Source organism: Pleurodeles waltl, chromosome 8 (genome assembly GCF_031143425.1).
Source record: "Pleurodeles waltl isolate 20211129_DDA chromosome 8, aPleWal1.hap1.20221129, whole genome shotgun sequence".
Lineage (NCBI taxonomy): Eukaryota > Metazoa > Chordata > Amphibia > Caudata > Salamandridae > Pleurodeles > Pleurodeles waltl.
The window spans coordinates 716,390,410-716,413,645 of NC_090447.1; the positions used below are offsets into that span (position 1 = coordinate 716,390,410).

The window sequence follows — 23,236 nt, forward strand, 5'->3', positions numbered from 1 at the left end:
CCGAGGCCGTTTTTTGAGTCAGATGAGAGTCTTCCCCAGAAAATTCTGTCTGAGTTACATTAGTTTTGAGTTGTTCCCCTTCAACAACTTGGCACCTGAGCCTTCTCCTTCTAACCCTTAAGCGACGTTAACCTCATTGTCACTCGACAAAACAAAATCCTTCAGGGATAGAGTCGGCTTCTAGCCAGTCACAGCATAGTATGCCTGCCTCTGCTTGTACCATGCTCTCAGCATTTTCTGTTTAAAATCAGCATAGGCCTCACAGTCTTTGCTGTTGTGGTTGAGAGGTAGGCACAGGTTACACACCTGATGTTTAGTCTTTTGGACAAATTTGTGGTGACACTTCAGGCAAAATTGGAACTGTCTCTCCTCCATATCACACAGAACAGGGAGCCCCCTATCTGGGCATTCTTAGATACGAGTTTGACGTACTAGTTTGACACTACTCCTCCGGTACCTGTCATTGGATTCTTCAGTTTTCTTTGATGGAAAACCTTTTACAAACTCTTTTCTTCGTAGTTTGGAGAGCCTTTGGTAATTCTTCCAGTCCCAACAGTGGAAAAAAAGAATCTGAAGATGGCGACCACGACAGAGCTTTCAAGGAGGGTGCATGACGTCAGATTAGAGGTGGCCGAAGAAGCCACCAAATGGTGGAACCGTCAACGCACAACAACAACAAAAAAAAGGAAACAAAGACTACTAGTATATTAGAGAATTCTGGTCCCAACCATCAAATGGCTGAATAATGCACAGCATGTGTATCCAGGAAAGATTCACACGGCAAAACTGGCTTTTCAGAAGCAGTGGAAACCCCCATGCCTGTATGTGAAGGTTATCAAGACACTGTTAAAGCTTTTCCAGTTATTTATAATGGAAATTTGCCATCTCTGGTGAATACCATTGCCAAAGGTCCTATTTTACATTCCACTTTCAGAGTAAATGTATCAGGGTTAAGAATGCTTTCCTCTTCATATGAATCTTGAAAGAAAAACTCAGCTGATATGTGAACAGTGGGTCTTCCAGGGGCCATTCAATTCAAGACTTTATTTTGGCCAATTAGACCATAAGACACACAAAAAAATAAATTCATTTTCAAATAAACAAAAACATTACAGATGCTATAAACAAAACATAATAAAATTCATAGCTATCACAGTGTCGTTATCAGCAGCTGCAAACGGGTGTTGCGTGTTGTTTCTCCTGCCGCGATGCGTCGATCTCCCAGCTGCGATGAGGGTAAAGTCTTGATTTTAGCCGTGAAGCTGGCGGTGCGTCATTTGCATTGCAAATGGTGCATCGAAAATTTCCCTGCATGGGGTTCTGTGGGTGGATTTTTAGCTCTTGTTCTGCCAACTTCACCTTTCAAGGGCCCAGGGACTGGATAGGGCATCACTTGGCAGGGCAGGAGTCTCAGCAGAGAATCCAGGTGCTGGCAGAGGAAGTCTTTGATGGCCCTGAGAATTTAAAACAGGAGGCAAGCTCATTTCAAGCCCTTTGAGATTCTTCACAAACAGGAATATACCACAAAGTCCAGGCTTTGTCCCCTTTCACAGACAGAAGCAGCAACTGCAGGATAGCCCAACAAAGCTCAGTCACAGGCAGGGGCAGCACTTCTCCTCAGCTTTTCAGCTCTTCTCCTTGGTGGAGGTTCCTCTTTGTTCCAGAAGTGATCTAATTTTCAGGGGTTTTGGGTCCAATACTTATACCCCTTTCTGCCTTTGAAGTAAGCATGCATGAAAGGAAAGTCTCTGTTCACAAAATCGTGCCTTGCCCAGGTCCCAGACACACACCAAATGTTTATAATATTTATAAAAAAAATACAAACTGGAGCAAGATTTTGTGGGAGGTTTTGTCACAAGGACAATAGCATACACTAGAAACATCATACTGGCCAAGGGAGAAGCAAAGTTTCTGCCTAACTGACCCAAAACGAAACCTGGTGAATAACGTTCTTTCCCAGGGTGACCACTCCATTCCAAATATGGCTCCAACCCAAGGCTCATTTGGATCAAAACAGACTGCTTTCCTGACTCAGTCAGTTCCCTTGTCACACCCCTGGTTCACCAAAAAATTAATTGTTTTTGAACCAAACATTACCCTCCTTTCTAACGGATCTCAGGTTTAAAAAGGGATTGGGATCTACCCTTTTTCAAGAAATTCCAGATGTATTTGAGCCAGGGTGTCGTCAGTCGAAGCCAACAAGCCAGGCGATCCTCAATAGTATCTCTAAGTGTGGCCCGGTCATTACTCCAAATAGAGCACCAAAGAAGCAAACGAACCAATTGAACATAATCCTCTACATAATGTAGGCCTAATTCTTCATGCGCCATAAAATTGTGACTTCTTGGTGGGACCCCCAAAATTCTTCTAAGCATCCTGTTTTCTTCAGTCTGCAAATCTGAAACATTAAAATAGCCCCACTACATTTGTAGATCTAAAGAAAGAAGCCGAATGGGCTTAATCCCTTTCTAGAAGAGAAACTAAAGATAGAGCCAACATCCCATGAGAAACAAACACTTCAACTTGAATGACCAGTAGCCCAAGTATTGATCTGCTTAAATGTTACGCCCATATTATACAAGTAGTCTCTCTCCAAACACTTACCCTTAATCGGAAGAGGGCAAGTTTTCATATTTTTTGGGCCATATGCCATAACAAAAGTTTTAGACATGCTGGTTTCTAAGTTCAAGTTCTCCATAAAACTCACAAACCGATCTACAAGGGCCATAAGACCATTTGGAGTCCTGTGTAGCAGCATTCTTATCAACATAAAGAAGAGCAGGCAGGAGTCTGGTCTTTACTGCTGGCACATTCTTCCCAACTTCCAGATGGGCGGTCTCTATTTTGTTGATATACAATAAGAAAACAATAGTAGTCAGGACACAACCCTAGTGGGCTCAGTGTTTCAATCTAAAGGAGTCAGCGCACTGTCCATTATCCCCACACCTCACTGAGGTGGAAAGATCAAAATGCAGCGCCCACCGGAAGTGCACCAGCCCCTCCTAAACGCCCATGAAGGTCAGCAATTCCCAGAGCTTTGATCGATTCACACTGTCAAATGAACTAGAGAGGTCCATAAAATCAACTTGAATAGAGCTATCCTTGGCCAATTTATACAAGAAAATGCAGGTAAAGACTGTTCTTCAGTCCAGGTCATGAAAGAAAACAATACTGCACCTCAAGATGTTATCGTCAGAGATCCAAGTTAATAATCTATCCAAAATACCCGGTGGTGATTGGGAAATTGTCGTCGCCTCCACATGCTGCCTGAAGGTTTAGTGACCTAGAGACTGACAGGGCCCCCTGGGGCCGGAATCCACATGCATTGGGCCCAGTGATCACATGCCAGTGAACGGGTGGCCGGGAGATTGTACACTACGTCTCTACGATTTATAGACTTTAGGAACTTGTGTTACTGCCTCTCTGCACTGAAGAGAAAAGAAAAGCACATTGAAGTGCCACATGCATAGGGCCCAGTTTTCCCGGGCGCATCATGCTGTTGCCGGCAACTGCCCCATTTCATGCTCTTGCCCACTCCCTTCCATGTGCATTGGGGAGGCCGCATGGTACCCCACACCAACATGGGGCGCGGAGACCCACGCCAGAAGCAGCTCACCTTTAACCCCCTGGAGTGTACAACAACAACTACAGCCCATGTCTGACTCTGAGGAGGGTGCGCTGGCAACACCCTTAAAGGGCACAGACGCCAGCATGGCCGAGCTTTGGGCAGGCTTTCAAGCCATCGATTCCAGATTGGCAGTGCTGACCAGCCGCCTTGCCTTAATGGGAGAGCACACTGACTGCCATACCACCAGACTGGACCCTGCGGAGCGCCGCATCTCAGAAATGAAAGATGACTCCATCAACATAATGAAGTGCCTGGAGAAGGCCGAGAAACTCCTGAAACAAATGACGGAAAAGAATGAAGTCCTGGAATCGCAAAGGTGTGCCAGAATCTACAAACACAGGCCGGTATGATCTATTTTGTGTGAACCTACTCACAGAACTGTTCGGCAAGCACTCATTTACAGACACTTCCATGATGGAGAGCGCTCACAGGTTTCTCGGGCCGAGACCCATACTGGATGCCCCACTCAGGCCAATCATAGCTTGCCTACTAAACCATAGGGACAGAGAGACAGCGCTCTGTCTTGCATGGAAACAAGGCCTACCCACTACAATATCAGGGCTCCACAGTATCGATATATCCAGATTTCACATTAGCAGTTCAGGAGGTGAGGCGCAAATGCTCTGATGCCAAGAACACCTTTTGCAAGCAAGGGCTGAAGTACAGTGTGATGTACCCTGCTAGATTGTGGGTGGAAATAAATGGACAGCACCACATCTTGAACACCCCTGCCAATGCTGTCCCCTTCTGCAAACACAGTGGCGGCACAGGTGGTTCTCCATTGGCTGCCCCCCCCCCAAACGTTCGCCCAGCTAAGCCTCGCCGGAAACAGCATGGGCCTCGCCGGAAACAGCAGAGGACCCCACTGCTTCTTCCAGGTGACTATCAATATCCTTAACTCCTCAGGAAGTACGATATCCATGAAACTCATGTTTTTTTTACTCCTAACCTACACTGTAGCTGCAGACTGAACTGTACCTTAATATGGTTCATTCTTAACACACGTTGAACACCTTAGATCTCAGGGGGCATTAGTTAGCGGGCCTCGAAAATCAGCCAAGGTGTACACCGTGGAACTCATGTTTGCTTTGTTTCTCTGTTTGATTGGGATTCGTCAAATGTGTTTGATTCTGGTGTGGGTGGGAGTGGGTATTTTCCTATTGGGGCTTATCATTGTATTGATGTCCAGGTTGTACGCAGTCACACTATACTCACCTTGCCATCTCCAATACTCTCGCCATCCAGTCACTCCCACTATTCGAAAGGACCCCCATAGGTCCGATTTGGGGCTAGACCTTACCTTTATGACATGGAACATACGGGGACTGAACAACCCTAGAAAAAGGGAAACAGGTACTTTCATACTTAACCAGACACAAGGTCCAACTGGCATATTTGCAGGATACACACTTGTCACCTAGGAGCTAATGCCACTTTGCACGTGCTTGGGGGACCAACAGATACGCTGCGTACTACAGTTCATACTCCTGGGGAGTCTGCATTATAATACACAAAAGCGTCCCCTTTACCTGTTACAACAGTATTACAGACACAGAAGAAAGGTATGTGCTCCTCACCGGTACGTTGGCAGGCCACATAGTCCTATTGGTCAAAGTTGCACCTAATGTAGATTTGCCTGAGTTTTCCCATGACCTCTCCGTAGCCATGAGTAGAGCAGATGTGACCTTCGTCCTGATGGGTGGTGACCTCAACATGCCCTTTGGCCCGCCAATGGACTCCTCTGATTCACAAGCCAGCAGTAAACCTCGGGCCCACTGTATTTTAGCAGAGATTGTGAGCTGTCAACAATTAGCAAGCGTGTGGCACGTGCACCATGCCGTAGATGCTGGCTGCACGTTCTACTTGGCTGCACATAGCGTGTGGACATGTCTGGACTACTGGTTCATTTCCCCAGGGCTGTTACTATGACTCACAGATGTAGATGTTTCTCACCTGCCCCACACTGTTTTGGATCACTTCCCTGTCCAGTTAACCCTGAGCACAATCGGTAGGCAGTGGCATTTACCTGAGAATGCCCTGTATGACACGGTCTTCTACTCAGAACTCAGACACGCCATTATTGAGTACTTTACGTTAAATACTGGCTCGGTAATTATGCATGCTGTACTCTAGGAGGCCTTTAAGGCCTACATACATGGAGTGTGCATATCTAAGCATGCGGGCATCTTCAAATCTCTCCGAGGTGATCGCGCCAAGATCAAAAGCGCATTGCTGGATCTGGACGGCAATGCTGCTGCACAGGACGACACAAACCTACTGCCACAAAGATCCTGACTCCTCGATGAATTTCGAGAATTAGCGGATTGTGAGGCTAATTACCTTGGGAAATATGCCTAGGCTTGCAGATACAGGGAGGGCGCGAGGCCCGACCGAACACTAGCAGGCTTGCTGTGCCTACACCCACACAATAATTACATCCCAGAGACCCAGACCGCCGTAAGCACTCCTGTGACATCTGAGGACCCCAAAGCACAAGAATTCCTGGCATACTATTCTAGTCTCTATACCACATGCTCGGTCACGGGTCCAGACACTGTGAAAGCCTACCTGGAAGAGGTGGCCCTGGTGTGACATAAGCACGGCCAACAGCAATTCCTTGAGACTCCTATCACGTGCAAGGAGATTATTCAGGCAATAGACACCCTGGGTGGCCGAAGGCACCGGGACTAGACTGCCTCCCTGGGTGTTTTTATAAAACACACACTGGCACCTCGCCTCATGGAAGTCTATGCAGAAGCCCTAGAGGTAGGAGAGCTTCCCCCCACTCTCAGAGAGGAAGTGATCATTTTACTGCTCAAACCTGGCAAACTCTGGCACGTCTTACAGACCGCTAACACTCCTGAACCTAGAATACTGGCCAAAGTGCTAGCAATGCATTTCTCCCTCTTGTTGGAACAGATCATCTCCCTAGTGCAGTCCGGATTTGTCCCACACTGTTCCACTACTGTAAACCTTCAAACCATATTTTCAATAACACATTACATTTCCCCAACAATACTTGCAGTCGTAGGACTACTAGACGCCATAAAGGTGTTCAACATTTTAGAAAGGCCGTTTCTTCAGCGCCATCGACTAAATCAGGCTTCCGCCATGGATTTCAGAACCTTAATAAACTCCTATATGCTAACCCTGTGGCCAAGGTCTGGGTGAATGGCACTCTCATTGAAAGGTTCCTCCTAGTGCACCAGTTCCAAGAACAACACAAGAGTAGGGGAATACAGTTCCGAACTGACCCGTTACTTATTTCTATGAATGGAGTCAATATCCTGCTGTTTGTTCTGGACCCTGCACAAAATGCAACACCCCCTTATCAATAAAATCACCAGGTTTGGAAACTTGTCAGGACTCTCGATAAATTGGGACAAGCCAGAGCTCTTCACCTCCATGGATGCTGCAACACCTGGAACTGTAGACTACCCTTTAAAATGATACAATGACTCCACTAGATACCTCGGCATAATCCTCCACAGGCAGAAGAATATTGTGATACATCTAAACTATGGCCCAGCTACTGAAAAATTGATTCTACAGGTTGAGAGCGGGATTAAATTACCATTGTCCATGGCAGGCTAGATAGCAATCATCAAGATGGTGTGGCTCCTGCGGTTTCTGTACCTGTCCCTAAACATTACCATACACTTGACTAATTCCTTCTTTGCCACCTTACGTAGCCTGTTGATCAGGCTGGTGTGGGCTGGACACCAGCCAGAGTCCGTTGGGAGACCCTTGTGCTTCCGTACAACTGCGGAGGTCTGGAAGTGCCAAAACCCCCATCTATATTACCTAGTAGCACAGTGCCTTTTTGCTTATTATTGGTACCACGACAAATGCATCCCTTATCTCACAACAGTGCGTGACCAGGCAGAACAAACACCCCTGTCCTCCATTTACCCCTTGGCATATCCAGAGATCTCACAAATATAAACACAATAGCTACCACTAGTTAGGCATGAACATGGCTCTAGAGATATTTGGAAGTAGACTACCTATACTCGTACTTCCTTGCCGCTTAGATGTAACCCATAGCTGCCCTTGACACAAGAGAGACTGGTGCAACAAACACTCAAAGCATATAAATTATACTCAGTGGGTGACCTTTTTCCAGAAGGCCGCGTTCTTTCTCACAACACTCTCACACAATTAAGGACTCCTACGCCTAAGGACCCCTTTATCCTCTGACAACTCCAGGGCACATTGGAGACAGACTACCCGCATATCCGAAAATGCCAGATGACTTTACCCCTCTAACCTTGTTAGCAGAGTTGACCCAAGGTTCACGGCTATACGCAAGTCTCTATCAATCCAACTTAACACTAAGACCGGCAGGCAGGAGTAGGGCACGGGCAGCTTGGGGGTATGAAGTTAACCAACCGATATTGGATAAGTTCTGGGGTTTCTGTTGCACTCAGACCAAACTTGTGTCCCCACACCATCAACACAAATTACTACATTATAAGTTCCTACTTCGCAAGTACACAACACCTGGCAAGAATAGATCCAACATGATCTCAGCACTGTTCCAAATGTAAACCTTCACATGCAGAATTCGCCCACCTCATATGGACGTATCCCACCATCCAGACGTACTTGGTTGTGGATTCTGGATATTTTATCCATAATGGTGGAGTTCGCAGTTGCCCAGACCTAATGGTGGTGTTGATGGATGTGTCAAACCCGTGCCTGTGGGAATCAGACGATTTACAGCAATGGCGTTACTGTTGGCCAAACAACAGATTGCAATATGCTGGGCAGCGGTAGGGTCACCACTACAAATGACTGGCTGCACATGTCTGAGACTTATGCAACACTGCAACCTTCAACATCTCGACCTAAAGACATCTGGTAACCAGTGAAAGACTATATGTTCACACTGGAGGCCAGCCCAAAGGGGAAGAGTCATTGCCGACCACACTGACAAGACACAGCAAGTTGACTACAATATGGACTATGTCCCTCCTCCTCCTCCGAAGCTGCGGATACAACTCCTCATTACTGATTTGTATCTTAGCGCTATCTCACCAAAATATATCTCCCATAGTTCCATCACACATCATCTCCCTCCCCCCTGAACAAATTGGGTATCATGTATGTACCTTGTTATATATGATGTTGATGGCAACACTTGTACTTGTTGAGAACATAAAGTTAAAAACAAAAAAAAAGTGTGTACTTAAGATGCAGGTTTATGCTGCTAAGTTGGATTCTATCTAGGCTAAATTGCCAAACATTTAACTTTCCTGCTATTATACCACGCAAGCCCATGTTAATGTTTCTGTTGCTATATGACATCTGCTACCCTCTATGTGCCCTGTTCTTTGGCTCACTATTGGCTTGCTTCGTCTGTGATGTGGGTGTGTCTCACTTCTTCTTTTTACATGGTCACAAATGCACACAAAGAAACACTTTATTAATCAGGCCAAATGCAATATGTATATGCAATAACACTGGAGAAGTTATTTACTGCTCTTCTCAACTTTGCTTTCATTCAGTCTTTCGTCTGTCCACTTAGTGTGTACCTTACCACAATGAATTACCTCTATTTACCAGATTAAAGGAGGTAAGGAGGCTTCATAAGGATAAATATTATAATGTTTTTAAAACAACAGCAGTATAACATCCTAATAACAAAAGACAAATGATTACACTCATGAAAGTACAACTGTTCTGCATGCTGAAATCAGAAGCCATAAATTGTTATACAGCACTTTGCATAAAAAACAGTATGCTTTATGCGAGGGTATACACATGATTCCATGTGAACTTGTGTGACCTGCATAGCACCTGTGTTTATTCAGAGCTTATCACCAGCTCTCTTTAACACAAAATGTGACAAAGCAGAGGACAGTTCAAGACTTTAATTTTTTAGAAATACATATGACCTAAGGTAAGAAAGGACCATGTGCAAAGTACACCTTAATCAAGAGAATATTCATTTTGCTTTTCCCAAATAACAAACTGCAAATTACTTACACTGGATAAATCAATTCAATTCAATTCAATTCAATTCCTTTGTTCGGCTCAAAGGAACCATAAAAGCACATAAGGTTAAAACATTAAGAATTACAGCAATATTAAAATTACACAACAGTACATACATATAGGGTGACAGCTGAAAATTACAAATCAGCAGCAGCACTTATCAAACAAGCCGTTGCAATGCAATGGGTCTCTCGTTTGCTCAAGTTAGAGCTATTAGCGTTGTGAATTCATAACTGGACTTTTCTCGAAAAGTAAAGCAGTCGACATAAGTAAGCAGATGACGAGTGTCACGGCTATGGTTAGCATGAGCGAAAAGGAGTGACAAAAGGAAAAAGAAGTTTGCTTGCTGTCAAACGAATCGACAAACGTGCAATTATCCATGTAACGGGGTCGATGGCCACGGCGGTAACAAAACTGCCCCAAGGAGGGACAAACGTAAAGCATTTACCAATGATAACAAATGATTTTTCAAAGGCAAGCCCATGAACTAGTAACAGTGATAGGCTTGCAGTGGGAATGATTAAGAGGCCACAGATCGATTACAATACGTCAGAGCGCTTGCGCGCTTGACCTAAAAAATACTGCATGCAGAGAGAGCCACCTTTTAATTTACAGTGTCACACAGAACACTGCTATGAAGGCAGCAGGATGGGAGATAGAATTCAAGGAAAAGTAGCGGCACTGAAAGGAGTGGATGCTGCCCATCTCTGATGCATGCCAGCATGTCATTCTCTTAAGGAGCTCTAACAATAGAGGCCAAATTGAACAGATGAGAAAAGTGGAAAAAAGCAAAAGTGAAACTCAATATTCAGTAACACATAGAGCAGGACATGTAAACTGCGCATACAAAGTTTCTTGGTGTGAGGTGTACCTTGTTTGTTTCAGCTCAGCTGACATTTTTGGAATTTTTTTCCAATTTGGCATCCTTTTTTGGCTCTATTCAAGAGCTGATGAAACATATTGATGATGCACATTGTGCATGTTAGTCATTCTTGGCTCCTCTTCCTTGCTGATCGCTAGCAATTCGTTCAGCACCCATTGTACAGATCTCTATGTGAACCCTATAGGCAGAGCCATTGGAATTATGTGATTCTGTTTTTGCTATGTTTTTGGCATCGTTATGTGTTTTCCGCACTTGCCACAAAATACATCATCTATTGTGTAACCTCCAGATTTCAACAAAATATATGGTTGCAGCTGAAATCATCAAATGTTTATTACACTGTGTAGAATGTAATGCAGCTCCTGACACTCTGCAAAGGCTAACTGGTCTTAGATGGCCAAGTTAGTTTTTTACCCATCAGATGTCAATGACATATGTAAAATACCTTAAGTAATGACAAATATAGGATTCATAAAGTGATGACACAGTTCAGGTTGTGGGGTGTGTTGCCCTGAATAAATAATGCTCCCCTCCGTTTTTTTTGCTAAAGATTAACTCCAACGTTCTGGGATTTGTGGACAAGAACAATGACATTTGTACCGAGACCTCTCCCAGGCCATGTGGAAATCCAAGCACAAGTTAGTGACGTCAATGTTCCCCAAAGGCGACCCCCCACAAATTCTCTGTGAGGCTCCTTCCCTCACCCTGCGGGGTACCAGTTAAAGAGTTCCGTGATGACCCTGAAGAATAACCTCTATTCCAAAACGCCAAGTTACATTAGGTAATCTGAAATGCCAGGATCTATCCCTGTGTCTGTTTTCAAGATTTTGGGAGTTGTACGCGAGGCAGGGAACTTCTGCAGCAATGGTAAACGGATTTTCAGAGCACCAAGCAGAATTTCATTGTGCCTTTGGAGCTCACCATAAAAGAAAAGCAAAAAGGCATTTTCGGTGCATTTGTTGTTATTTGAAGCCAGCAGTAAGTGTTCCAAGACTACTGCCTTAACATATACAAACGCTGGCCCTGTGTAAACGTTTGCATGTCTGCATGCATTCGAGGGCTGTCCTATATGGAATTATTGTTGTGAAATGTGCCGATGTCCTGGTGCCTCTGAAAGCCTCTTTCAGCTGATACAAATTCAATCACAAGTTAGACACAGACCTGCCTGCTATTTGGGCGATTTGAAAAACAGACACAGCCTGCCTTTGGAGGAGCCACAGTTTTCTGAGTCTGATGAACTATGAAAAAATGCGAGAAATTGTGCAAAGAAAATGTATGAAATTGTATAATATCTATATCTTTTTTACTTTTCTGAAAAGGTTTGTGCATGCAGAAATCGGGTTTGGGCCTAAATATCTATGAATAATTTAACACAGTCACTAACTGGCACTGATCACCCATTCATCAAGGTGACATTAAATGTGTCAATATTATTATTTATTGCGTGAGCTTAACTACTGATGTGAACCTGTCAGCTCTCATTCCATCCGCTATAATTGAGATGCTTCATACTCTTCGATATCTCACTGGTTATCCATTCATTTAGTCTGTTCAAAATGTGCTATTATACGTTACATCATATTTGTAGTTTCTGTTGGCGATGTGAAATATTTGTAGTATTTTTTATTTGTGTCTGCTAGTAACTTAAAAAATGGTATTAATAAAAAAGCATTTTTGCCTCCTATTGCAACAAAGCTCTAATGAAGTTAGCAGAGCAGCCTGAGAAGATTTTTGGCCCCATAAAGGAGCTAAGCAATGCCCTGTGTGCAATGTCGTAAGTGCTGTCAGGAAGGGACCCTGAAGAGAGAGCCTCTGCGATGCAAGGGCATATGGTGTTTGTTTAGTAAAATAAGCTTATTTTAGGAGCAGGGTAGAGGACAGCATTGGAATAAAGCCAAAACAAATGTCAGCAACATGGGAGGAAAGGAATGCTGCAATACACCGCAGGCAGCAACCTATTAAAACACCAACAGTGAAAGGTGAGCACCAAAGAAATGTCAAAAAATAGTCTGTCACAGCAACAGATAAACAAACCAAAGTGGAACAATAACAGTAGTAGGTCACTGATATGAAACAGAAAAATGAGGGAGAAAAAGTCAGAACAAACCACTTGCAAGAATTTTTAAAGGACAAGGCAACCGAGAAATGAAATTCCTTTAACCCTTAGTATAAGTATACTTAAGTATACACCAGGTCGAACGCTAACGCACTACCTAAAAATTCTGGATAGAACACAATTTCTATAAAATCCTCCCTCAAAGTGCATGGTGCATAACAGAATAATAAAAATAAAAATATCACAAGGCTAAAGCCTCAAGGCTGTCACGGAGTTGGGTTCAGGAGCAGGGGCTGTACAACATCAGGCCAGCTGCACCAATAGTGTTTGTCTACACCGCAGGACATACCCAAGAAAAGCAGCCACACCTATACAGACTTCCAAGGTAGGCATTTTCTGCAGATACAAGAGCACTGGAACATATTGATAAACAGAAGAACCTTTGTGGAGCAGGATTAAAAATCTTTCAATATACCAGCTTTAGTACCCACAGAAAAACCTGAAGTGTACCATAGTCTGTAAGCAGTGCGTATCACAAGGGCAAACCATAATCAATGTCAAAGTGGCCCAAGGGAAAAGAGAGCTCACTCCTAATCTGGCCAAACCTAAATCTGGTCAGTAGAACTCTATCCCAAGTTTTGGCTACCATCTCCAGGTGGGGTTCAAGCCCACCTGGTAAACGTATGCAGAGATGCTTGTGTTGCTGCTGTCCCGGATTGGAACTCTGCATGCTAACACAGAGGTCGTAGCTTTAGCTCTGATAGAATGATCTCCCAGACCTTCAGGAAGCTACTTTTGGCCAGTGCGTAGCAGATATTGATGCAGAACACGACCCAACAAGAGACAGTTGGCTTCAGCACTGCCCTACCTGTCTTAGCACCCACATACCCCACAAAGAGTTGGTCATCCACCCAGAACTCTCAGGTAGGGTCAAGGTGGAAAGCAAATGCTCTTTTTGGGTCCAGACGGTGGAGTCTATCCTCTTCCTTAGAAGGATGTGGAGGTGCATAAAAAGTAGGCAAAGTGATAGACTGGCGAGCATGAAAAGGTGTGACCACTTTTGGTAGAAGAGAGGTCCTTTTGCGAAGCACCAGTACGTCAGGGTATACAGAGAGGTAAGGCAGCTTAGATGATGAGGCCTGCAGCTCACTCACTCCGCAGGCAGATGTAATTGCCACAAGGAAGGCTGTTTTCAGTGTTAGAAGCCTAAGGGGACAATTGTGGAGAGGCTCAAAAGAGCACATATCAAAAACTTAAGAATCAGATTAAAGTCCCATAGGGGCATAATGAATGGAAAAGGAGGAAAGAGATGGGTAAGACCTTGGAGAAACCTCTGTACTATAGGGGACTTGAACAAACAAGGTTTATCAGACGGAAATGGCAGATAAATATGTATTAAGAGTGCTGGGCAATGGAAAAAGTAGAACCTCAGAAAGAGGGGCAGAAAGGGTATTAACAGATTTCTCTGAACACCATGCCACAAATTCCCTCCAATGGAAGGTGTATACCGTCTTGCTGGAGGGACGCCTCCGGAGGAAGGTCAAAAGCTGTCAGCTGCAGCTGCTCAATCTCCAAACAAAAATGCAGAGAGTGGACAGGTTCAGGTGAAGAACCCTCCCCTGCTGCTGCGACAGAAGATCCTCCCAAAGGGGCAGTCTGATCGAAGAATTGATGGACATGCTCAGTAGCTGGGGATACCAGGCTCTCCGTGCCCAGTCCGGAGCCACAAAGATGACTTGGAAAGCATCTCTGAGCGAAAGTCACCTTGAAAACTGCTGTGCGCAAAACTGCTGACAGTGCACGTTCTCGGCAGAGGTGAACAGACGTAACCAAGGGTCTCCCCACTGCTGAAAGAAATCTTGCACCACCTTGGGGTGGAGACATAATTCGTAATCCGCTAGACATCCTCAGCTGAGTTTGTCCACTCTGACATTCGGAAAGCCTGCCAGATGTTGAACCACCAGGGATATGCCATGCTGTTCCAGCCATGTCAAGAGATGCAGAGCCTCTTGACAAAGGGTCCACAACCCCACCCTGCCCTGTTTGTTGCAATACCACATGGCGGTGGTGTTATCCGTGAACACCTGCACTAGCCTTCCCTTGATGGAGGGTAGAAAGGCTTTTAAAGCCAGACGGATCGCTCAGAGATCCAGCAGCAACCTATTAAAACACCAACAGTGAAAGGTGGGCACCAAAGAAATGTCAAAAAATAGTCTGTCACAGCAACAGATAAACAAACCAAAGTGGAACAATAACAGTAGTAGGTCACTGATACGAAACAGAAAAATGAGGGAGAAAAAGGCAGAACAAACCACTAGAAAGAATTTTTAAACGACAAGGCAACCGAGAAATTAAATTGCTTTAACCCTTAGTATAAGTATACTTAAGTATACACCAGGTCGAACGCTAACGCTCTACCTAAAAATTCTGGATAGCACACAATTACTATAAAATCCTTCCTCAAAGTGCATGGTGCATAACAGAATAATAAAAATTAAAATATCACAAGGCTAAAGCCTCAAGGCTGTCACGGAGTTGGGTTCAGGAGCAGCCCATGGGCTGTACAACATCAGGCATCAGGCCAGCTGCACCAATAGTGTTTGTCAAAACCGCAGGACATACCCAAGAAAAGCAGCCACACCTATTCAGACTTCCAAGGTAGGCATTTTCTGCAGATACAAGAGCACTGGAACATATTGATAAACAGAAGAAGCTTTGTGGAGCAGGATTAAAGATCTTCCAATATACCAGCTTTAGTACCCACAGAAAAACATGAAGTGTACCATAGTCTGTAAGCAGTACTTATCACAAGGGCAAACCATAATCAATGTGGAGTCAAAGTGGCCCAAGGGAAAAGAGAGCTCACTCCTAATCTGGCCAAACCTAAATCTGGTCAGTAGAACTCTATCCCAAGTTTTGGCTACCATCTCCAGGTGGGGTTCAAGCCCTAAGGTGGTTTGAACCATCTGGTACTCCCTATTGGCAGACTTCTTCAGCTCGAGCAGTTCTCTCTCTTGCCTTTTAAGGTCCATAAAGCTGGATTTGATCCAAGATTTGTCCCTAAAAGTGATATTGGCTGGCAGGGAGAAGAGGTTGGGTCTGCAAAGCCTATAATAGCTGCCCCTGGCACCAGACTGGATGAATCAATGTCCTTTGTTTGGTTGATCAACTTAATAAAATAAAAGGTGTGATTTTTTATAAGTAGTCACTAAAAGGTTCAACATATTCATATACTGCTACTAAAAAGTAAATGGGAACAAAACAAACCATTTGTACACTACATAAAATCAGAAAAGAGATAAAGTACATAAAACAGTACCTGCTGTTTCAGTGTGTAACATGGTGGCCATTTCCCTTGGTCTCATTCGGCTCACTTCAGTGCTGCTGTAACGCACCGGAGTCTCCTCATGCTCTGCTGACTTCATAGGAAGAAATTGCTTCATTCCTTTCCACCAGCCTTCATCAAGATCCAAAAGCACAAATTACATCAAACAAAGCCAGTAATATTTTCAAGGGTCATTGTTTTATACACCATAGAAGCAGATGTCAGATTGAGGTCTTAAAAATCCCCAGAAGTTAGCACCTGCGAAATAGCTTCTTACTTTGATAATCAAATGACTGCTGGAAAAGGTCTCACACCTCTGCTCTCTGACACAGTAGGCCACGTTATTGGTAAGGTATCTGTGCAATGTGTCTGACTGAACTAGAGCGATTAGATAATTAGTCAAATATACTTAGTGTTTATGATCAATTATTTAATCAGCATGCATAAGACAGTTAACAGAGAGATAAAGATTATGAATCAGTGAACCCCTCCAACATACTCATTAAAGGTTTTAGTAGTGAGCACCAGATACATGAGAAACGTCCTTTTTTCATTTGCATCAGCCAATGCAAACTAGAGACACAAGGAAAGATCTGAAACTGCTCTCTTGTGTGACAAATTAAAGAACATGTTACTTACCTTTGGCAACATCTTACCTGGTAGAGACTATATCTAGCTGCAGATTCCTCACCTTTGAATTCTCCCTAGGTACCAGACTGGATCTGAAACATTTTCGTCAGCAGTAACCCTGCGCTCTGCTAGGCGGTGTTGACTGGCTCCACGTCAGTCATCGTTCGCACCAGAAGTGACGCTACGATACCGATACAGGCACCACCCCGGCGTGCCGAGATCAATTTCTTTTCATGGCTTTCCACACCAGACGTGCAGAGCCATGAAGAACATTGACCCCTAGTGTGTCAAAACTAGGTCCTTGGAAAGGTTCATCTCTGGCCCTAGAAATCCAATCGCAGAGCAGGGAGGATAGTCTCTACCAGACAAGGCGTTACCGAAGGTAAGTAACTTATTCATCTGAGAGAGACTTCTAGCTACAGATTCCTTACCTTTGACTAGATACCCAAGCAATACAACCCCCAGACGGAAGTCTGCAAACCAATTTCTAATGAGAAGGTTCTGTAGAACTGAACCGGCAAAGTGCAAAATCCCAGAGACTTGACTGTCCAGGCAATAGTGTTTGGTAAACGTATGCAGAGATGCTTGTGTTGCTGCTGTCCCGGATTGGAACTCTGCATGCTAACACAGAGGTCGTAGCTTTAGCTCTGATAGAATGATCTCCCAGACCTTCAAGAAGCTACTTTTGGCCAGTGCATAGCAGATATTGATGCAGAACACGACCCAACAAGAGACAGTTGGCTTCAGCACTGCCCTACCTGTCTTAGCACCCACATACCCCACAAAGAGTTGGTCATCCACCCAGAACTCTCAGGTAGGGTCAAGGTGGAAAGCAAATGCTCTTTTTGGGTCCAGACGGTGGAGTCTATCCTCTTCCTTAGAAGGATGTGGGGGTGCATAAAAAGTAGGCAAAGTGATAGACTGGCGAGCATGAAAAGGTGTGACCACTTTTGGTAGAAGAGAGGTCCTTTTGCGAAGCACCAGTACGTCAAGGTATACAGAGAGGTAAGGCAGCTTAGATGATAAGGCCTGCAGCTCACTCACTCCGCGGGCAGATGTAATTGCCACAAGGAAGGCTGTTTTCAGTGTTAGAAGCCTAAGGGGACAATTGTGGAGAGGCTCAAAAGGAGCACATATCAAAAATGTAAGAATCAGATTAAAGTCCCACAGGGGCATAATGAATGGAAAAGGAGGAACGAGATGAGTAAGACCTTGGAGAAACCTCTGTACTATAGGGGACTTGAACAAACAAGGTTGATCAGACAGCTTTAATAGGACGGAAATGGCAGATAATGAAAATGTCACTTACCCAGTGTACATCTGTTCGTGGCATCAGTCGCTGAGATTCACATGGTATGCATGAGCTCGCCATCTGGTGTTGGGTCGGAGTGTTACAAGTTGTTTTTCTTCGAAGAAGTGTTTTCGAGTCACGGGACCGAGTGACTCCTCCTTCTGTGCTCATTGCGCATGGGCGTCGACTCCATCTTCGATTGTTTTCCCCGCAGAGGGTGAGGTAGGAGTTGTACTATAGTAATAGTGCCCGCGCAATGAAAAATGTAAGTATGTACCTATTAAAGGATTAAATAATATATATACAAATGTACAAAATTGAAGGTAACTTCTGAACTGCTACAGGCTTCCGGGGAGGTGGGTGGGTCCATGTGAATCTCAGCGACTGATGCCACGAACAGATGTACACTGGGTAAGTGACATTTTCAGTTCAATGGCATCTGTCGCTGTAGATACACATGGTATGCATAGACTAGTAAGCAGTTAGTTCCCCATAAGCGGTGGTTTAGCCTGTAGGAGTAGAAGTTGTCTGAAATAGAGTTCTTAATACAGCTTGACCTACTGTAGCTTGTTGTGCGGATAGCACATCTATACAGTAGTGTTTGGTGAATGTGTGAGGCGTAGACCAAGTGGCTGCCTTACATATTTCCTGCATTGGGATGTTTCCTAAAAAGGCCATTGAAGCACCTTTTTTCCTTGTTGAATGTGCCCTGGGAGTAATGGGCAGTTGTCTTTTTGCTTTAAGGTAGCAGATTTGGATGCATTTAACTATCCATCTGGCTATACCTTGTTTTGATATTGGGTTACCTACATGAGGTTTTTGGAATGCAATAAATAGCTGTGTAGTTTTTCTGATGTTTTTTGTTCTGTCAATGTAGTACATTAATGCTCTTTTGACATCTAATGTATGTAGTGCTCTTTCAGCCACAGAATCTGGCTGTGGGAAAAAAACTGGTAGTTCTACCGTTTGATTTAGATGGAATGGTGAAATAACTTTTGGTAAAAATTTTGGATTAGGTCGTAGGACGACCTTATTTTTATGTATTTGTATAAAAGGCTCTTGTGTTGTGAACGCTTGAATTTCACTTACTCTTCTTAGAGATGTAATGGCGATGAGAAAGGCAACTTTCCAGGTTAGGAATTGTATTCCGCAAGAGTGCATGGGTTCGAAAGGTGGGCCCATGAGTCTTGTTAGAACCACGTTTAGGTTCCATGAAGGAACAGGTGGTGTTCTTGGTGGTATAATTGTTTTAAGCCCTTCTATGAATGCTTTGATAACTGGTATTTTATACAAGGAAGTTGAATAGGTAGTTTGCAGGTATGCAGATATTGCTGCAAGGTGTATTTTAATAGAAGAGAAGGCTAGCTTTGCTTTTTGTAAATGGAGCAAGTAATTTACTATATGTTTTGGAGTTGCGTCTAGTGGTTGTATCTGATTATGATGGCAGTACCAAACAAATCTTTTCCACTTACTTGCGTAGCAGTGTCTAGTGGATGGCCTTCTGGCCTGCTTTATGACTTCCATACACTCTTGGCTAAGTTGTAAGTGTCCGAATTCTAGGATTTCAGGAGCCAGATTGCTAGATTCAGCGATGCTGGGTCCGGGTGTCTGATCTGTTGGTTGTGTTGCGTTAACAGATCTGGTTTGTTGGGCAGTTTGATGTGTGGTACTACAGACAGATCTAGCAGTGTTGTGTACCAGGGTTGTCTTGCCCAAGTTGGTGCTATTAAAATGAGTTTGAGTTTGTTTTGACTCAATTTGTTTACTAGGTAAGGAAGGAGAGGGAGAGGAGGAAAAGCGTAAGCAAATATTCCTGACCAGTTCATCCATAGGGCATTGCCTTGGGATTGCTTGTGTGGGTATCTGGACGCGAAGTTTTGGCATTTTGCGTTCTCTTTTGTTGCAAATAAGTCTATTTGTGGTGTTCCCCAGAGTGTGAAGTAGGTGTTCAGAATCTGTGGGTGGATTTCCCATTCGTGGACTTGCTGGTGATCTCGAGAGAGATTGTCTGCCAGCTGATTCTGGATCCCCGGAATAAACTGTGCTATTAGACCAATTTGATGGTGGATTGCCCACTTCCATATTTTTTGAGCTAACAAGCTTAACTGCGTTGAATGTGTTCCTCCTTGTTTGTTTAGATAATACACCGTTGTCATGTTGTCTGTTTTGACAAGGATGTATTTGTGGGTTATGATTGGTTGGAAAGCTTTTAGTGCTTGAAAAACTGCTAATAATTCTAGATGATTTATATGCAGTTTTGTTTGATGTATGTTCCATTGTCCTCTTATGTTGTGTTGATTGAGATGTGCTCCCCACCCTGTCATGGAAGCATCTGTTGTTATTACGTACTGTGGCACTGGGTCTTGGAAAGGCCGCCCTATGTTTAAATTTATACTGTTCCACCATAGAAGCGAGAGGTAAGTTTGGCGGTCTAGCAACACCAGATCTAGAAGGTGACCCTGTGCTTGAGACCACTGTGAGGCTAGGCACTGTTGTAAGGGCCTCATGTGCAGTCTTGCGTTTGGGACAATGGCTATGCATGAGGACATCATGCCTAGGAGCTGTAGTATTGTTCTTGCTTGTATTGTTTGGTTTGGAGACGTGTTGAATGACTGTTGAAATTGTGGATCCTTTGTGGAGTTGGCGTTGCTACTCCTTTTGTCGTGTCTATTATGGCTCCTAGATATTGCTGTACTTTGCTTGGCAGAATGTTTGATTTTGCAAAGTTGACGGTGAACCCTAGTTTGTAGAGGGTTTGTATGACTTGATTTGTGTGGTTTGAGCATTGTGTGATCGAACTGGTTTTGATTAGCCAGTCGTCTAGATACGGGAACACATGTATTTGCTGCCTTCTGATGTGTGCAGCGACTACTGCTAGGCATTTTGTGAATACTCTTGGAGCGGTTGTTAAACCAAAAGGCAATACTTTGAATTGGTAATGTATTCCTTTGAATACAAACCTTAGATATTTCCTGTGTGATTGATGTATTGGTATATGGAAATATGCGTCCTTGAGGTCTAGGGTTGTCATGTAGTTGTGTTTTTTGAGCAATGGTAACACTTCTTGTAGTGTGACCATGTGAAAGTGGTCTGATTTGATGAATGTGTTTACTACTCTGAGGTCTAGAATTGGTCTCAGTGTTTCGTCCTTTTTTGGTATCAAGAAGTACAGTGAATAAACTCCTGTGTTTATTTGTGTGCTTGGTACTAATTCTATTGCATTTTTTTGCAGTAGTGCTTGAACTTCTATCTCTAGAAGCTGTGAATGGTATTTTGATAAATTTTGTGATTTTGGTGGTATGTCTGGAGGGAATTGCAGGAATTCTATGCAATAACCATGTTGGATAATTGCTAGGACCCATGTGTCTGTAGTTATTTTGTCCCATGCTTCGTAATATTGACGTATCCTCCCCCCCACTGGTGTTGTGTGGGAGGGGTGAGTGACGTGTGAGTCACTGCTTGTTGGTAGTGGTTTTGGGGCTTTGAAATCTTCCTCTATTCCTAGGGAATTGCCCCCCTCTATACTGGCCCCGAAAACCTCCCCTGTACTGTCCCTGGTAGGTGGGCGGTGCGGACTGTGAGGTGCTAGCTTGTGTGGCCTGACCCCGAAACCCTCCTCTAAAAGGTGTTTTGCGGAAGGTGTTATAAGATCCTCTGCTCTGCGGGGAGTAGAGTGCGCCCATGGCCTTGGCAGTGTCAGTGTCCTTCTTGAGCTTTTCTATGGCTGTGTCGACCTCCGGACCGAACAGAAGTTTTTCGTTTACTGGCATGTTAAGCACTGCCTGCTGAATTTCTGGCTTGAATCCAGACGTTCTGAGCCATGCGTGCCTACGGATGGTAACCGACGTATTAATGGTCCTTGCGGCCGTGTCTGCTGCATCCATGGAGGAGCGTATTTGATTGTTGGAAATATTTTGACCCTCCTCAACAACCTGTTTTGCTCTTTTTTGCAGATCTTTTGGGAGATGTTCAATGAGATGCTGCATCTCATCCCAGTGGGCTCTGTCGTATCGCGCTAGCAGCGCTTGTGAATTTGCAATGCGCCACTGGTTTGCTGCTTGGACAGCAACCCTCTTCCCGGCTGCATCGAACTTCCTGCTTTCTTTATCTGGGGGAGGTGCATCCCCAGAAGTGTGTGAATTTGCCCGTTTTCTGGCAGCCCCTACCACCACAGAATCTGGTGGCAACTGAGAGGTGATGAATACAGGGTCCGTAGGAGGCGCCTTATACTTTTTGTCCACCCTAGGCGTCACTGCCCTACTTTTAACTGGCTCCTTGAAAATGTCCTTTGCATGGCGTAGCATGCCTGGGAGCATCGGCAGGCTTTGGTAGGAGCTGTGGGTTGAAGAGAGGGTGTTAAATAAAAAATCATCCTCTACTTGTTCCGAGTGTAGTTCCACATTATGGAATAGTGCTGCTCTAGCCACCACTTGTGAGTAGGCTGTGCTGTCTTCCGGTGGTGATGGCCTAGTTGGGTATGTGTCTGGGCTGTTATCAGACACTGGTGCGTCGTACAAGTCCCACGCATCCTGATCTTGGTCATCGTGGCTCATGGCGGTGTGAGCTGGCGAATGTGATGGGGTGTAAGTTGGCGAAGCCGGAGTTACAGGTGGAGGCGAGGGAGGAGGTGTTACGTTTTGTGCTGTTTGTTGCTGAGGAGTAAACTGAAGCGTTCTCTTTCGTTTGACAGGTGGAAGGGTACTGATCTTCCCAGTCCCCTGCTGAATAAAGATACGCTTTTGCGTGTGATCCACGTCAGTGGATTGCAGTTCTTGTTCAAATCTATGTTTCTTCATTTGTGAAGACATAGAATGCTCTTCAGTATAGGAGCCTGAAACAGGGTCTGATGTCGCTTTTTTCGGCTCCGAAAACCCTGTTGATTGTTTTTTCGGCTCCGAGGTAACCTTCCTCTTTTTCTGTGCCGAAAATTCTTGGCCTCTATGGTCTTCGGCGCCACTGTCTCGGCGTCGATCCGTGTCGACACCGAACTCTCGGTGTCGATGCTTCTGTTTAGCACTCTCTCGGTCCCGAGGAGGCTGCGTGCCGGTGTCTCGACCGAAGTCGGACGATCTCGACACTGAATGGGCCTTTTTCGGTGCCGATTGTTGGTCACCGAGAATTTGGGTGGAGCCATGGCCGGTTGGCAGTGGCGTCCCCTGGGCCTTCTTTCCTTTTTTAAGTTCTGATCTCGACGTCTTACTCACAGTTTTTGTAGAGTCTAGCTCGTCGGAGTCTGAATCCTGGATGGAAAAGGATTCCTCCTGTTCCTCTTCTGTCTCGAACTGTCGACGCTCCTTTGGCGTGGACGCCATCTGCAGTCTCCTCGCTCGACGGTCGCGCAGAGTTTTTCGGGACCGGAACGCCCGACAGGCCTCACAGGATTCTTCGCTGTGCTCGGGTGACAGGCACAGGTTACAGACCGA

The 23,236-nt window shown here is 44.7% G+C and overlaps 1 protein-coding gene across 3 annotated transcripts in view; it reads right to left on the reverse strand.

Moving 5' to 3' along the window:
* DCBLD2 (discoidin, CUB and LCCL domain containing 2) overlaps nt 1–23,236 on the reverse strand; it is a 529,217-nt gene that overhangs the window by 30,001 nt on the left and 475,980 nt on the right. For all 3 annotated transcript variants that reach the window (XM_069204886.1, XM_069204888.1, XM_069204885.1), the window contains exon 14: nt 15,887–16,024. In XM_069204886.1, coding sequence (XP_069060987.1) covers nt 15,887–16,024 — 138 coding nt within the window. The remainder of the gene's footprint in view (nt 1–15,886; nt 16,025–23,236) is intronic.